This window comes from Scleropages formosus, chromosome 12 (assembly GCF_900964775.1).
Source record: "Scleropages formosus chromosome 12, fSclFor1.1, whole genome shotgun sequence".
Lineage (NCBI taxonomy): Eukaryota > Metazoa > Chordata > Actinopteri > Osteoglossiformes > Osteoglossidae > Scleropages > Scleropages formosus.
This window is the reverse complement of record NC_041817.1, coordinates 15,014,763-15,030,883: the sequence shown is the minus strand read 5'-3', so window position 1 is coordinate 15,030,883 and position 16,121 is coordinate 15,014,763. Positions and strand designations below refer to the sequence as shown.

General features: G+C 45.9%; 1 protein-coding gene across 3 annotated transcripts in view; it reads left to right on the top strand.

Annotated features, from left to right (window-relative positions):
• rasa3 (RAS p21 protein activator 3) overlaps positions 1-16,121 on the top strand; it is a 51,940-nt gene that overhangs the window by 30,061 nt on the left and 5,758 nt on the right. For all 3 annotated transcript variants that reach the window (XM_018758680.2, XM_018758670.2, XM_018758660.2), the window contains exons 4-18: positions 1,561-1,655; positions 2,523-2,599; positions 5,573-5,653; positions 5,783-5,855; positions 6,977-7,050; positions 7,156-7,260; positions 8,672-8,828; positions 9,322-9,470; positions 9,869-9,983; positions 10,492-10,566; positions 10,995-11,118; positions 12,232-12,335; positions 12,490-12,567; positions 12,744-12,821; positions 13,446-13,519. In XM_018758680.2, the coding sequence (XP_018614196.1) occupies positions 1,561-1,655; positions 2,523-2,599; positions 5,573-5,653; positions 5,783-5,855; positions 6,977-7,050; positions 7,156-7,260; positions 8,672-8,828; positions 9,322-9,470; positions 9,869-9,983; positions 10,492-10,566; positions 10,995-11,118; positions 12,232-12,335; positions 12,490-12,567; positions 12,744-12,821; positions 13,446-13,519 (1,459 nt within the window). The remainder of the gene's footprint in view (positions 1-1,560; positions 1,656-2,522; positions 2,600-5,572; positions 5,654-5,782; positions 5,856-6,976; positions 7,051-7,155; positions 7,261-8,671; positions 8,829-9,321; positions 9,471-9,868; positions 9,984-10,491; positions 10,567-10,994; positions 11,119-12,231; positions 12,336-12,489; positions 12,568-12,743; positions 12,822-13,445; positions 13,520-16,121) is intronic.

Genomic DNA, 16,121 nt, shown 5'->3' with positions numbered 1-16,121 from the left:
CCAGGACAGGACACCAGTCCATCACAAGGCATCCCAAGCGGGACTCGAACCCCAGGCCCACCAGAGAGCAGGATCTGGCCAAACCCGCTGCGCCACTGCATCCCCCCCATCCCCCTCCCGTGTATGACTATACATGCAATTTAAAAAAAAAAAAAAAAAAAAGTCTATCTTAGCAACAGCAGTCATGCAGAGTAAAGTGGCTGATTCTGCAAGATCTCTGAAGATAATGAAACGGACAAAATACTGTTGTCTGCAGGACATCTGGGTTGGGATAGCAAGCAGAAGCCCAGTAAACCCACCCTAGAGTATTCCTTGCCTACAGCTCATATGCCCTATGTAAAAGTCTGAGATTGTTTCATTGGGTGAAATGTTTTATTGTTTTATTTGCCCGTACATGTAAATGAGTGTTGATACATCAGCTAAATGTCCTTTCAAGGAACAGATGTGATCACAGTAAGATTTTTCCGTCTCAGTGCAGTGATTCTACCAGACAGGTAGCTGACTTTAACAGTCTCGTTGAATAATTTACTCTGACTATCAGAAAAATCAGTGAACATTTTTTAACTTAATGTGTCTTTTTGAACTTGAACATTTTTTTACAGGGCAGCTGACATGGAACATGGTTTCCGACGCAGTTTGAAGGGTTCCAGTAAAGATATTTTTTAAAGGTTTAGGTTTTCACTCCCTTAAAAGAAGTTGGCAGTTTAATTACATTTTTGGGTACAACCAGATGTCTGGTGTAGCTAAACAATAATTAATTTTTTTCTTAATTTTCAGTAAGCTTTTACACAGCCACTACTCCTGTATTGCATGTAAATGTTTGTGTACCTTTTTTTAAAAAAAAAAAACCAAATTGTAGGAGGTGATCAGCATTCATCTATCCTGAATTTTATGAACCTACTTGTGCGATGAACATCGGTGCATAAAGTGGAAAGAAACAAACTAGGTTTACTCAAGATTCACACGTCTGCAACTATGTCTCTTTCTCCTAATATAATGTACAAATTGTATTTTCTCTGAGATGTACATCGTTTTGGAGAAAAGCATCTGCTAAATGAATAAATGTAAATGGAAATCTAACCACTTATCCAGTTCAGGGTCACAATGGTCCGGTGCCTAACCCAGAATTATAGGGCGTAGGGGGTGTACAGCCTGGATGGGACGGCAGTCCATCACAAGGCAGTCGCACACGCTCATTCACTCACACATGCACACAGTAAGGGCAATTCAGAATCGCCGTTTCACTTAAAGCACATGTCTTCGGCTTGTTGGACCAACGCTAATGTACAGATTGAGTCAGATTCAAAACCACATCTGAACCCACAGTCCATGAGCTGCGAGGTACAAGTGCTGCCCATTGCATCTCTGTGATGTTACTAAATAACTAATTTTATAGTAACCAAATACGTAGATGTTGTAAACATACTCATCCATCTCTATTTTTCTTTTTAACCACCGGCTGTACCGTTGCTGCACCAGTACAGCTCCAGCTCTCTCGGGTCAAAGACACTTCTAATATTGCATGATGCATTGATAAGCATGCTGTCCGTCTGTCCCCAGGTAAAGTGGCCGTGAAGAAGGAGAACCTGCAGAAGTACCACGGCAAAGACACGTGGTTTCAGCTGCAGCCAGTCAGCGCGGATTCCGAGGTGCAGGTAAGGCCCGAGGCAATTGCACGGTCCGTTAAGAATAAGCAATAGGAGCCAGTGCCACGTTGTACCTTCTAGGGCAGAAGGACAGCAGGCGCACAATGGCTCTAACAATTCCTTTCTCGAGCAGAGTGGAAATGGACTCGCAGTTCCTCTCCCTATTCCTCTTTCCACTAGCGAGAAACAACAGGTCCAAACAGTGCACCCCCAGCCCAACTCCCCGCTCCCCCTCCTCCTGCTGCCCCCTTCCTACGCATTTGGTTCCGCCTCTGAAAACAAGGAACGGCACAGCAGTTCAGGTCCACTGGCTGTGTGCGGGCCTCCGGTGTGGAGCGGGTCGTTGAACCATCCCGATCCAAACAAACGGCTCTGTGTTCATCACAAACAGCAGGACTCCGCATCGGATGTTATAGCTTCAACAGGAACCGGCGCCCCATATATTTGTACACGAGTATGGCTGGAAGCAACAGGAAGAACGTTTACTCTTTTTACCAAGTCACTGTGACAATTGCCTACCTTGCTTCCTCCTCCCCATTACCTCATGTCACACCAAAAGACCGCACCATCCCAGTTTACTCCGAAAGTCCGAGGTCTGCAGTAGGTTATCGAAAAATGCTTGTCTTCCTGATTGTTTGTTGATATCGATCCCCAAATCAGTTTCATTAAAGTTTGCCTAATGGCAATAATAATATTTCCAAACAAAATATGACACTAAATAGTTCTCCCTGGCACACGGAAATATATACATGCACTGATGTTCATAGATGGTCTTTAGTTCTGTTTCGTCTGATCTGTGACCAAACTGGAGAATGGGTGCGAATGCCATCCAAGTTGTTGGGTGTTAACCAAGATGCCTTGTTTGACCCACCATAGGGGAAGGTCCACGTGGAGCTGCGTCTGAGTGAGGTCATCACAGACAACGGCATCGTCTGCATCAAGCTGGCCGCACGGTAACCCTGCCATGCAGCGTGCTGCTGTTTGCCAAACAAAACATCTGCATTCAGCGTCAAGCCAGAATCTGACTTTAAACCGTCAGCCTGTAACAAAATTGTGTTCTTGCTTATTAACCAGTTACAGCAGTCTGCCTTGTGTCCAAACTCCGCTGGGTTTTTTGCAGGGTGCAAAAGTTGGTTCTGTTTTGCCCTGACATGGAGAAAGTGACAGTTTCAGGAAGAGACTGCGAGGATAATCTGTTTTTTCCTGTCCTGGGATCCCAGCCCAGCTGGCTGCTTTCTGTTTACTTTTTCTTTCTTGGATTTATCTGTCTTTGTGCTCCCTATGAGACGCATTTCACTACGCTGCCACCTGCGCACAGTGTCGAGGCTAGCATTAGCAGTGCACCACCGAGTCGAACCCGTGACCATACGATTCCAAATTCAGACCGAAATCGAGAGTTTTCGAACACGCGGTGTCACTTTGCACCCTGGATGCTCTTTTGCTTCGTTCCATGTCGTTGAGTAAAACTCAGTGCAGTCGCTGGGTGGCCTGTTGCCCAGTCTTTATGGAGAGGCAGTTTGGTTTTGAATCAAACTGAAATCACTTACAGAAAGCTATTAAGTGGGGATGTACAGTTTGTATGAAATTAAATGCACAAAAATGCATGAAAGCATCAACATTTATGCAGGAGCTCATTTTGAGGGTATGCTAAATGCTTTGCTAGGGCACGAACACCACGGTGTTCCATACCAGCAAGCAGCTAGGCTTAGAAAAAACACGACTCGGCTGGGATGTGTATATGAAATGGTTGTGAGGAACACCGTCTTCAATTCCATTTGGCCCGTGAGTCTGTATGTGCACACATGGAAGCGATGGGGTGCTTTAGTGGAAATGGTTCACCACATTCAGCGTCCTCACAGTTCTGAGTACTGCTGAGGGATAAAGGCTGTGAAAGACAGCAGTCGTCTTCCTTGTGAGGACTGCCACCCATATAACCCGGGGTTATATTTGTCTCTAGCTGAGAGTCACCTCCGAGTAGGCCAAGCTGGAGTTATGTAAAAGGGCTTAATGGACAGGAAGTGCTCAACGGATCAGGCCCGCTTAATGATGCTCTCCCGGGCATTTTTATTAACAGTCTCCGTTCTGCTGCTTTAGTGATGTCATTGTTAATCTGTACGTTTCAAAAGAGTCTCTTTTATTAATGTGCAAACATGCTGTTGCAGGAGATGGCCAGAGTGCAGGGTTGGCTGCAGCATGCAGTATTGATTAAGGAATGGGGTGCATGGGAAGAAGGTTGCAGGTTCATATCTCAGCAGTGACATCAGCGTCACAGTTCTTAAGCCGCATTTCCTCAGTAAGATGATCTGGGTAAGCTCATCTTCGAAGAAAATTATTAAAATAGAAAAGGCTCCGTGTGTAATGTGCCTCTTCCACTGACATTTACCTGCTGAACCGCACTGGCTCGCTTTGGAAGTGTGTTCATTGCCTTTAAAGCGTGCCTTGTTGCACCATTTAGTTCCTCGTGTTGCGCCACAGAGGTTCAGCCAGGCCAGGAGGCGTGGCCACGAGGATGCCATGAAACGGCACATCCTACGGCTTCTGTATCTCTCTTGCCGTTGCTGTTTTCAGTGGGAGCTTAAAATCACTAAATATTTTCAATAAATAAAGCATGTGAGGAAAAACAGTTCTGTGCGCATGCAGCAAAGTTAAGCCTTTGAAAGGCGTGTGTTCCCAGTTCTCTTCCTCCGAGCCGAATGGGTGAGTGTTTGTGAAGTCGGTTCATTTACATTTACATTCATTCATTTAGCAGATGCTTTCCTCTAAAGCGACGTACATCTCGCAGACACATACAGTGTGTGAATTACATCAAGAAAAAGAAAGACTTACATGCAGATACATGATTTTAAAGCACAGTTAGTTTCGTTACTTTTAACCGTACGAACCAATGTACATCAGCACATGAGTAGCTGCATAAAGGTTTATCAATTAATCGATGATTTCCAATCACAAATTGCAACAAACATTTACATCAGCGCGCGAGTAGCTGCATAAAGTGTGTCCGTTATTCAACAGTTATGATCACAACGTTATTGAGCATAAACATTTATACATTAACACGCACTTAAGAGATCGCGGGTAAGTGAGCGCGGAAGAGGTGAGTTTTAAGACCTTTCTTAAATGTCGAGAGAGAATTCAGAGGTAAGGAAAACTAGATATATGAAAACACCAAAGCAATGCTCAGAAAAGATTAAAAATAGACTATGAAAATTAAAACCACAACAGCAGAAGCTGAGCGGGGGCCTTTAAAAAAAGATTTACAACCTTATTGATTGGCTTTGGGTCACTGATGAGCGTTAACACTCTGTGATCTGTGATGGGTCCGTACTCACTCCTTTTACTGCTGTGTCTGTTTCTGGCCTCTCAGTTTTGCACTGTTGTTTACATCGTCCTATTTCAATGAAGTGATTTTAACTCGGTGTTTCTCCTTGCTTTATATCAGTGTTTCCCAAATCTCCTCCCGGTCTATCCCCGTTTTCTGCGTAATTATCATTATACCACATGCGTCACAGAGCTCCGTCACTCACTATTTAATGTATTCCGCTGTAACATTTCGTAGATAATCTCACAAATGGAACATACTAAATTTTCTAGAACTCACAGAACACAGGGGACCAGAACAATCTGAAAATGTATCGTTAAAAATCTTTTTAAAACCTGCTTCCTGTGCAGAGGAAACTGAAATCCAGGCGCACAGCTACACAGGGGTGAAATCGGTCAGCTGTGATGGTACTATGTAAGCGCAGAGGGAAAGTGGGTACTGCTTTAGTGTTTCGGTGTTCGCCGAGAGCCTTGTCCGCCAGCCGAATGTGCCGCCGGTGCCGCTGGTGCTCCTGCGAAGACCTATTGGAGCCGACGTAAGCAGCGTGTTGAATGGAACGTACGGCTGCTGGCGATCCGTGTGACTCCTCGCCCCTTTCTCCCCGCAGCGTGTTGGAGTGCCAAGGGCTGCCCATCGTCAACGGGCAGTGTGATCCCTACGCGGCTGTGTCCTTACTGGGGCCCACCAGGTCAGAGCAAATCATTTCACGGTCTCGCTTCCGGGGATCCCTGCTCCCCACGAATGCGACGAATGCACACGTGACGCGAGTCAGAGAGTCACACGAACTGCCCTGGTAGCGCTCCCTCTCTTTCGTCAGATCGGAGGCCAAGAAGACCAAAGTGAAGAGAAAGACCAACAATCCCCAGTTTGATGAAGTCTTCTACTTTGAGGTCAGTTGGTGCGAGGTAGCACTTTCTCGCATGCATTTCCTGTTGCCTGCTCAGCCCGAGTTGGAGAAGCGCGGCGGCTTCGTGCCGCCGCAGCTCTCCGGCGAGGTCATTTCGCGGATTTTGGAATTCCAGCACCTCGTAACATCAGCCAGGGTGGTTCTGTTTCTGCCCGACCAATGGCGGTTAGGCTTCCATGACTATGATGGAAGTTCTTGGAATTCCGCCCCCCACTCCCAGGCCTCACCCTCCCCAAGAGAGGAAATGGAATATAGGAGCTTGATTCATTCAGACAAACAGCCTGACAATCAGGTCTCTTTATTTCAGTGACACATCCAAGTGCCTTGGAGCTAAAGATGGAATGTGTGTGTGTGTGCGTATGCGTGCACCACAGGCTGTGAGCAGCAGCTCGGTACATCCGGACGGTTTTCCCTAATTAAAGATCTTCTCCTACCAGATGACAGTGCCACTTGTGTCACACGGCGCTGACTCTGCTTCTCACACACAAAAGCGCAACCCTGTTTCTCAGTGGCTTGCGAGCCCCATAGGCACTGGAGTGTGGCCTCAACCTTTATTTTCTTTTTTTCTGTGGTTTCTGGGAGTGGTCTCCAACGTGCAGCCTGAGCTTCCGGCCCCTGGGTCACGATGAGCTTCTCTACCCACTGAGGCGAAAGCCTCAAGCTCCCTCGCTCCCTCGCTCGCTCGCACGCATGCAACCGCCTGCGGGCGTGCACGGCCCCGTGCATGCATGTGCGAGAGCCGAAGAGCTACTTCGTTTCAGCAAGGTCCGGTGTGAACGTAGGCACTCCTCCTGGCTCGCTGGCCTGCAGCGAGATCCCGGTGCCACACCACACACCCCTCAGGAGCGCGCACACACACACAAACAAACACTGCGGAGGACAATAACAGAATGAAGCGGGACTCGGCTGCGTGAGTCAGCTGTGACCGCTCTTTGTGAAACGCTCCTATTAGTGGGTGAGGCCCACACCTTAGCGAGATGGTGCGTGACGGTTGGTGTCACCAATGTTGAAACCGGTGCTGCTGATGTAGAGGAGTTGAGACTTCCCACTCTTGTGACTGTGCTGCATGGACTGACGCCCCGCTGCACTTGCTTTGACCCCCAGGTGACAAGGCCACCGAGTTACACCAGGCGTCACTTTGATGTGGAGGAGGAGGACGTGGACAAGATGGCTCTCAGGTTCTGCTTTGTGTGTGTGTGTGTGGAGACGGAGAGAGTCTGCGACGCAGAGCCTGCTCCCTGAGTGCGTCCCTTCCCGCTTCTCACGTTCTGGTCCTGTCACAGGGTGGACCTCTGGAACGCCAGCAACCTGAAGTTTGGCGATGAGTTCCTTGGAGAGGTCCGCATCCCGCTGAAGGTTCTGGCCCATTCAGGTCTTCACGATGCATGGTAAGGGTCCGTGTCGCGTGGGTGAGCTTCCCCCCCCGACTCCTTTCCCATCCATTATTCCAACTGTACCTTACACCTATGTTTCGATGCTCATTTTCCCCTCCTTCCTGTCTGTGTCACCCCATGTAGTTCTCCTCCCTGCGATTCTCGTCCGCCTATTCTGAGTGCGTGTTTGCGATGACACAGTGGCATAGCGAGTAGCGCTGCTGTCTCACAGTGCCTGGGTGGTGCGAGAGGATGTGGGTTTGATCCCCACTTAGTCTGTGTGAAGTTTACATGTTCTCTGCGTGGGTTTCCTCTGGGTGCTCTGTTTTCCTCCCACAGTCCAAAGACATGCTGTTTGGGTTTACCCATAGTGTGTGAGTGACAGAGAGAGTGTGTGTGTGTTTCACTGATGTATGGATGAGTGACCAATTGTAACTAATGTACAGTACTAGCAGTGTAATTCACCTTGGTGAAGAAGGTCTGGGCTGGTAACACTACATAGAGTTTGTTGGAAGTCACTTTGGAGAAAAGTGTTTGCTAAATGAATAAATGTGACGTTATTCCTCTCTTTGCATGCCGTGATTGTGTCTTCCCTGTGCTTCTTTGTTTTCACTGCATGTGTGCTGGTGCTGCTGTCCGCTTTTACACTTGACTTTATGTGTCTCTTACTGTTGTGCGTCTGTTGTCATGGTCTCTGCGGTCTGTATGTGTGCTGATTTCCTCATCTGCCTTTCACCATTTTCTGTCTTTGGTTTTTCTCTTTCTTCACCACATCTTCACAGTATGCGTGCTGGTGCCGGTTATCAGCCTCAGTGTAGTGGAATCAGCTTCCTGTCTCCCTCAGAACTGCTGAATCCTTCTGAACGATCAAGGGTCTCAAAACACACCTCTTTCAGACCCACTTCTCCCTTGATCTTCTGTCTCCTCCATGAGCTTTCGCTACTTAAAACTTGTTTCATATCAATTCTGTTTGTGTAATTCGTGCTGGTGAAAACAGCGGTATTGGACTGAGTGACTGTGCTTTGTGAATCATGTGTTTGTATCTGCATCTCTCCATGAAATGTGCTTTTGCTTTCTCCTCGTCGCACATCACTTTGGGGAAAAGTGTCTGCTCAATTAATAAGTGTCCTCCATGCTTGTATCCATTATATTTATTCATTCAGCTGATGCTTTTCTCCAAAGCTATTTACAATTGTTTACCCACTGACACAGCTGGGTCATTTTACTGGAGCAATTTAGGGTAAGTACCTTGCTCAAGGAGGCTGCAGCTGGAGGTGGGATTTGAATCTGAAACCTTTTGACTCCGAATGCAGCAGCTCTAACCGCTGTTCCGTGGCCCCAGTACGCGTTTTGCCCTCGCTGTTCGGCTCTCTCTGACTCTCTGTTTGTATTCGTCTGCATGTTCAGCTCTCTTTATCTGTCTCAGGTACTTCCTACAGCCCAGGGACAATGGTAGTAAGTCCGAGAAGCTGGATGACCTGGGCTCCCTGCGGCTCAACATTGTTTACACCGAGGACCACGTTTTCCCCTCTGAGTCCTACAGCCCGCTCCGAGACCTGCTGCTGCGCTCTGCCCGTATGGAGGTGTGTGTGTATGTGTGTGTCAGCAGACCGGCATGTTGTTGCATGGGTATTATTTTCTTGGTATGTCCCCAGTACAGGACACGAGAGCTGGTAATCACACTTCGGTTCGGTATCGTGCTCGTCTGTCCTGAGTGTGATACAGAGCTCAGACCCGTGTCCTCGTGTCCTCATGTCCCCAGCTCAGTCCGTATCGTGTTAGTCTGCTGTTGCTTCACACCGGTTTCTCCGCAGTTTAGCTGACACCTGTGTCTGTTGCCTTTGCATTGCTGCAGTTTCGCTTCCATTCAGTGTGTCCTTTGACTGTGTATCTCTGTGTACACAGTTTATTTTCCGCCAGTGTGTGAGGAGCCTTTGTTTCTGTGCTCACTTCTCTTCCTTCTGGTCTGTTGCTTCTGCTTAAGCAACATCTCTTACCTCTGTGAGTCTGGTTTCTGTCTCCACCTTTTATCTCGCTCTGTTCGTGTCTGATACCCACCTGTTGCTCTCTCCGAAGCCCGTGTCCGCGTCGGCTGCTCACATCCTGGGGGAGGTGTGCAGGGAGAAGCAGGAAGCTGCCATCCCGCTGGTCCGACTATTCCTGCACTACGGAGAAATTGTGCCTTTCCTGAGTGCCATCGCCCAAGCAGAGGTCAACAGGACACAGTGAGTGCCTTGGCTTTGTCTTTTCCCTTTTTTGCACCTTGCTGGGAGGGTTGTTTTACCAGCTGCTGGACCAGGGTTTGAGCTCACTGAGAAGCAGCCTCTCGGGTTTGGCAGATTTCTCATCTCTTGCCAGCCGGTCATGAGCACAGAGGTCTGTAGGGCAAAACCACACTGCGTGCATGAGGACTATAATGATAGTTCTATTCCAATAATAACTCTTTGAAACTTCCCCCAAGGAAGCAGTATCTGTGGAAGGATGCCAGCTAAAGTCCGATGGTTCTCAAGAAGATCTCGCTGCAAAGCTTCCAACTTCTATAAGCTTTAGCAAACTTTACAGAACTTGTAGACTGGAGAGCAGAACACACCCACAAGTTCTCCATTTTACCCTGTGTCTCCAGGGACCCCAACACAATCTTTCGGGGGAATTCGCTGACGTCCAAGTGCATTGATGAGACGATGAAACTTGCAGGCATGCACTACCTGCAGGTGACTCTCAAGCCCATCATAGATGAGGTAAGCATACCCCCGCATCACTGTAGTTGGATGAATGATCGAAATGTCAACGGCGATATTTTCAAAAATACAGTGTGCTCGCCAAATAATGGCTACATACTTTTAAATAAATCAATAAATGACTATAGCAAGTATATGAATTATGAATTGCTTGGATGAAACTTGTGCTCACAAAGGATGGTGCTTCTCAGGCTTATGCCAAGGGCTGAGTCACTTCACTTGACTGGCTGAGATGTTTGTTAACTCCACTAAATGTTTATTTTCAAGCTTTTTCTATAATGTTTTAATATTTTAGTGATTCCATTTTAAGTGTGTCTGTTTCCTGACACATGGTTTGATTAACTTCATATCATCCAATTATCCATCTAATACCAGGTCCCTCTTGTCCAACGCAGGGTCCCGGTTATCCAGAGTCTATCCTGGAGACGCAGCGCACGAGGCGGTGTTTTTTAACAGTTGTTGCTTTCTACAGCATGACTTTATCCAGGAGTCTCTGCTCTCTTTGCAGATCTGTGCCGATCACAAGCCTTGCGAGATCGACCCTGTGAAACTGAAGGAATCCGAGAACCTGGAGACCAACAGGGTAGGAATAAAAGAAGCTTTATTGTGTTCAAATTTGCCAGAACAAAAAGCCAAAGGGATTAGGTGTGTGTTCGTGTGTGTAAATGTGTTTTTTTTTTTCTTCACCTTGTGGGGATGTCCTTTAGGATAGTACATGCTAAATAACATGCTTTTCTTAAAAATTAATCAGCTTTTTAAATGGTTCAAATTAGGTTTTCTCAAAATCAGTCATATCGACAGTACTTTACAAATATTTTCCTTTCACAAGAATTTCACACCTAATCGCTCTTTAAGTTACGACTACAAATTGCACTGTGCAGTAGCAGTTTACAGGTTATAGTGCATGGATTGGAATCCTTTTGGCTCCTTTCTGACACTGTCCTGTGTGTGCAAATGAGTGGACTGTGTTTCTGGCTATGAACTCCATATGTCCTTTGTCTTTGTCCACAGGAAAACCTCCGTCAGTATGTGGACCGCATCTTCACCGTCATCACCAAGTCTGGCGTCAGCTGCCCCACCGTAATGTGTGACATTTTCTCCTCCCTGAGGGAATCTGCTGCCAAACGTTTCCAAGGTAACCGGTCACGCTCCTCAACTGTGACACTTCGGAGGGTCGAACCCTTGAGAGGGACTGAGTGTAGTGTCTAAAACCAAGACCTCCGCTCTGCTCTGAAAACCGGGCCACGGCCGTTCCGCCAAGGCCGGTGATGTTGCCTAGACGACACTGCGTCTGATCGAAGCGCTTGTCTAACTCACTGCACCTGAGCGCAACCACATCTGAAATCAAACACTTTGACGATCAAACTGTGTTCTGTCGTTGGTCTGACCAAGAACAGTTAAAAGTGCATTCAGCCCAAAGGTACTGTGAGCAAGAGTGAGCAAATGGCCTGAAGTCTTGTAACGCTTATTAAGTTAGCCTTTTGACCATTATTATTTTGGCACACCTCTTCCTGTTGGCTTGCCCTTCTCCCCATTAGTCAACGTCAGCTAACTGTGTGAGGTTATACCGCCCCCTGCTGGACAGCCCCCGACACTAAGCAGCTTTTCCCTCCATTGATATTCCTTCATTGCTCTGCGATGGACGGGTGTCCTTTCCAGGGCGTACCCCGCGTTTCTCCGGACCATCGCAACCCTGCCTCATAACCGCTCTGGATTTTGGGCATGAACTTCAGAATTAAAGTAAAAGTTCAAGTTCTCTAAAACTGCCACTTGTTCTTGTGACTCAGACATTAATAGTTAGGAATTTCTAAGTAGTACCTTAGAGAGGAGTGCTACGCAAGTCCCCTCCCGGCCTTTGAACCAGAAGCCTGAAGGTGTAACAACTATACTAACCGCTCCCTTATGTACTGTGCTTACAGACTAATAGTTGCTTCTGCCTGCATTGTCTGTAAATGTTGGCGAATGGCATGCTGGAGTTAGTATGTACATGGGTGTCCTGGAAAAAAGAGTGTTTGTATTTAAGTGTCCTAAATGAGCTCTTGAAATTTTAGGAGCTGTAAATAATAAAACATTTCCTTACATGATGGCTTTGGAATAGTTTCCCATGAGCGTATGGGTCCAGCTTGGCTTCACTTTGCACCTGATTATTTCCTACCTAAACTTCTGTTTGTGCAGTGTAGGCAGTGTTGAGTTTGTATTTGCGAGGAGAGGCCGGAGCTTTGTGACACCCTTTGCATTCTTTCATTAGACCCTGATGTCCGGTACACGGCAGTCAGCAGCTTCATCTTCCTGCGTTTCTTTGCCCCGGCCATCCTGTCGCCCAACCTGTTCCAACTGCGGCCACACCACCCGGTGAGTTCATTGCGCCCAGGCTCCTGCCATGCCCCTCAATTGCTGCTCTGTATGCGTGCAGTTTGGTTTAGTCTTGGCTAGTGTGCGTGGCTAATGAATGATTTTTGTGCGTTAAGGCATAAAAGTAACCGGATTGTGTCCCCCCCCCCCGCAGGACCCCTCCACCTCCCGGACCCTGACGCTCATCTCCAAGACGATCCAGACGCTGGGCAGCCTGTCCAAGTCCAAGTCTGTGAGTCACTTGGCCAGTCAGCTAGTCCAGCTAGTCCTTGTGGAGAAGACTAAGGGCACCTGCGAAGGGACATGGTTGATGTTGATGTCCATGTCCATTCTGGTGGCTTAGAGATGCTGTCTGTCTGCTGGCACTCAGGAGGGATCCACAACTAACTGTGATATCTTGCTGGGCAGGCCAACTTCAAGGAGTCCTTCATGGCTACTTTCTACGACTTCTTCAATGACCAGAAATATGCGGACGCTGTCAAAAATGTGAGAAATTCCCGTTTTTTCTTTTTTTATTCACTTTGAAGATGTCACCCCATTTTTGCAGAAAAGGCTAACAATCAGGTCATAGCTCTGCTTGGGTTGTAACAAAATGTGTCCGTTTCTTGACCTGACGCTTTATGCGAGCGCTGCGCCGTATGTGTGTAAGCCTCCCTCTTTGTTTGAGATATAAACAATCAGAGCTCGCTGTGTACAGACCACAGAGAGGACTATTTGTAGTCGTCGTATTGACTGGCTTGCTGGAGGGAGTTTACATTCAGCAGACTGATCTCTCTTTATATAATGTGCCCTCTGTCTCTTTGGCTGACGTGTGGACTGATCTCACTTCACATAAATATAGTATGTAGTACTATCCACAAATATGAGCTGTTGATCCCGCTCAGGTTTTCGGTTTCATTGAGTACTTAAGAATGCTGTTGAATAAAGGGTTTCCTTAACTCAGCTATTAAATATTTCATTATTCAGTGTTAAAAGAGAGCTGGAAAAAATCTGCACATTGTGAACCTGTGGAACAGAGATTCAGTGCTGCTGGTGTATAAACACTTCTCTAACACGATACTGAAAATTGTTCAGACAAAAGGCTTGACAGCTCCATTTCTCTCTCTTCAGTTCCTGGACTTGATCTCATCGTCGGGGAGGTGGGACCAGAAAAGCATCGAGACGCCGATCATGCTGAAAGAGGGGTGAGAAACCGGTTACGTAACCCCGTCAATGAAATCGCTCTTAGAGATAAGCAGGGACTGAGCTGTTCTCTAAAAAGCAACTGCTAAGGATGTGGCTCCACGTAACTCAGTATTTTCGCCATGAACGAAGTCACAGCTTCCACATGATAAATGTGCTGATATAACGTTGCAGATGTGTTAGGGAGAGGAGACACCATATGTTATCTGTGCATCAGAGGAAGATTGTGTGCTACCTGTATGTTAGTGAAGACTGGAACATGTCGTAGAAAGACCGGTAATGTTTTCTCCGTCGGAGAGGAAGGAGACTGTATTTGTAATAAGAAAATCTGTATATCTGTATATATCTGTATACCTATGTCTATCAAAGAGAGGAAGAGACTATGGTCTCTGTGTGCCGAACAAGGGAGACATTGTCTGTACATCAGAGCACAGACACTGTGTGTCAGAGAGGAAAGAGACTGTGTCCTGGGTTGTCTGAATCTCTCTGTTTTCTCTGCTTGCTGGGTCCAGGAGTGTAAAACTTATCATTAAACGAATTGACGGGAAAGGGTCACGTAGGTAAGAGTCTGGCTCTGTGACATAGTGACCCACCTGTGATCCAGCCTCCACATCCTTGTGCTTTCAGTTTGTAGTCAGATGATATTCACAGAAAAACCTGTCTTTTCTGCCTTTTTATGAGATCTTAAAAGACATCTATGTGCTTTTTTCCATACCACATTTACATTTATTCATTTAGAAGATGTACATCTCAGTGTAAAGAAACGCACATTTCACCCACAAAGAGACATAGCAGCAAACACAAAATTGTCTAAGCACAGTTTGTCTAATATTGCCATTCCTTGCCAGCAAAATGGTGTAGCACCATACTGTACATAAGAGCTGTAGCTCAAAGGTGAATCTATAGCTATACTATAGAGGAGCTACAGCCTAGCCCTCTATGTTTTCAAGATAGGCTCCGCACTACCACGTCTCTGCAGTAGGACATACAGTTAAGGATAGTGAGTAAATATAAAGTGCTGCTTGAAAATATGTGAACCCTATAGGGATGGTCATTATTCTTGTATAAAACATTAAAATAAACTCAGAAAATCTAAATATTAAGTCTTAGAAGAAACTTCTAAAGTGAAAAAATTATTATGATTCACACACCTGATTCTACTTACCTGCTTTGTTTAACCGGTGCGACTTCATTTATTTTTGCACCTGCACTACTTCTGTTTTCCTACTATACACATGATTTCCCCTAATGCATCATATGGAATTAGTAAATACACATGTGAGATGAGAAAGACTGCTTTTCATCAAATAACGATTTCGTGGTAAAACTAAGTGACACATAGGGTTCACATACTTTCAAGCAGCACTGTAGCATAGTAATAAGTATACTAGAGCAATGAGATTTTAAATGAATGGCAACACCTTCTTTAAAATATACTTTAACAGCATTTCTAAATACAGGTGTGTAATTGTGTATACGCTGTACGTTGCCTGGGGATTGGCTTCTCTCCAAGGCAGTCACAAAAGACCATGATCAGTGTAGGTGTGAGACCATAATGTTTCACGCCTGAGCTGTGGTCGCTTATGACAGTGTTACTAGGTTTCCTCAGCCTGTAAGTTGCCCCGGGGGTTTTTACTGTAAACTGTGTCTAAACGGGCGTCACGCTCTTTTCCTGGGTGGCCATGTTCATGCAGGGTTTTGTTCCACCTGTTTTGCTCATCCTTTAATTATATACTTAGCTCTATTAATTGGCCAACTAGGAATTGAGCTTCGCATAATCTGTCCTAAACACTGTGCCTCACCTCCTCCGAGTAATAGTGCTTGACTGGTCTTTACTTTGAAACATACAGATATGTATTTCAGAAGAGAGTTTGCTGAACTGATGGAAGTTTCTCATCTGAAGTAGGGTCCACAATTAGAAAGTGGCAACAAGGTCTATGTACGTTGCGTTCATTAGTTTTTTGTTTTAAAAATGAAAGCGAATTATGAATTAACTATGTTTAAAAACCATTTTTTACTCAAAATGTAAAATTTTTAAAATATGCCTCGTTTATAGTTTCATGCCATCTTATTTTTTGATTTTGAGTTATTTAGTTTTGTGGTATTCTTGAATAAACCGGGTGTAAACTAATTGAAACCGCGCATAATCCATCAGTGGCTTCTTCGAACATGCTGCCTTCACTCCGACTTATTCATAAGTTAATATGGATCAATAGGTGCTTTTCAAAAGCAGCAAGAGAGTGACTATAAGGAAGGATGACGTGTCCACCGAGAAAATCAGCAGGATTTTTCAGATGCTACTTCTTAAAAATCTTACTACTAATTGAGCGTAGGTGTTAGAAGCACCATGAAGTTCTAGTTTTCACTTATTTATTCAGCAGATGCTTTTCTCCAAAGTAACTTCCAGTGAACACTATGTAGTGTGATCAGCCCACACACCTTATTCACTGTTGTGACTTACACTGCTAGATACACTACTTACAATGGGTCACTCATCCATACATCAGTGGAACACACACACACACACACACACACACACACACTCTCTCTCTCTCTCTCTCTGTCATTCACACACTATGAGGGAACCAGAACAGCACGTCTTTG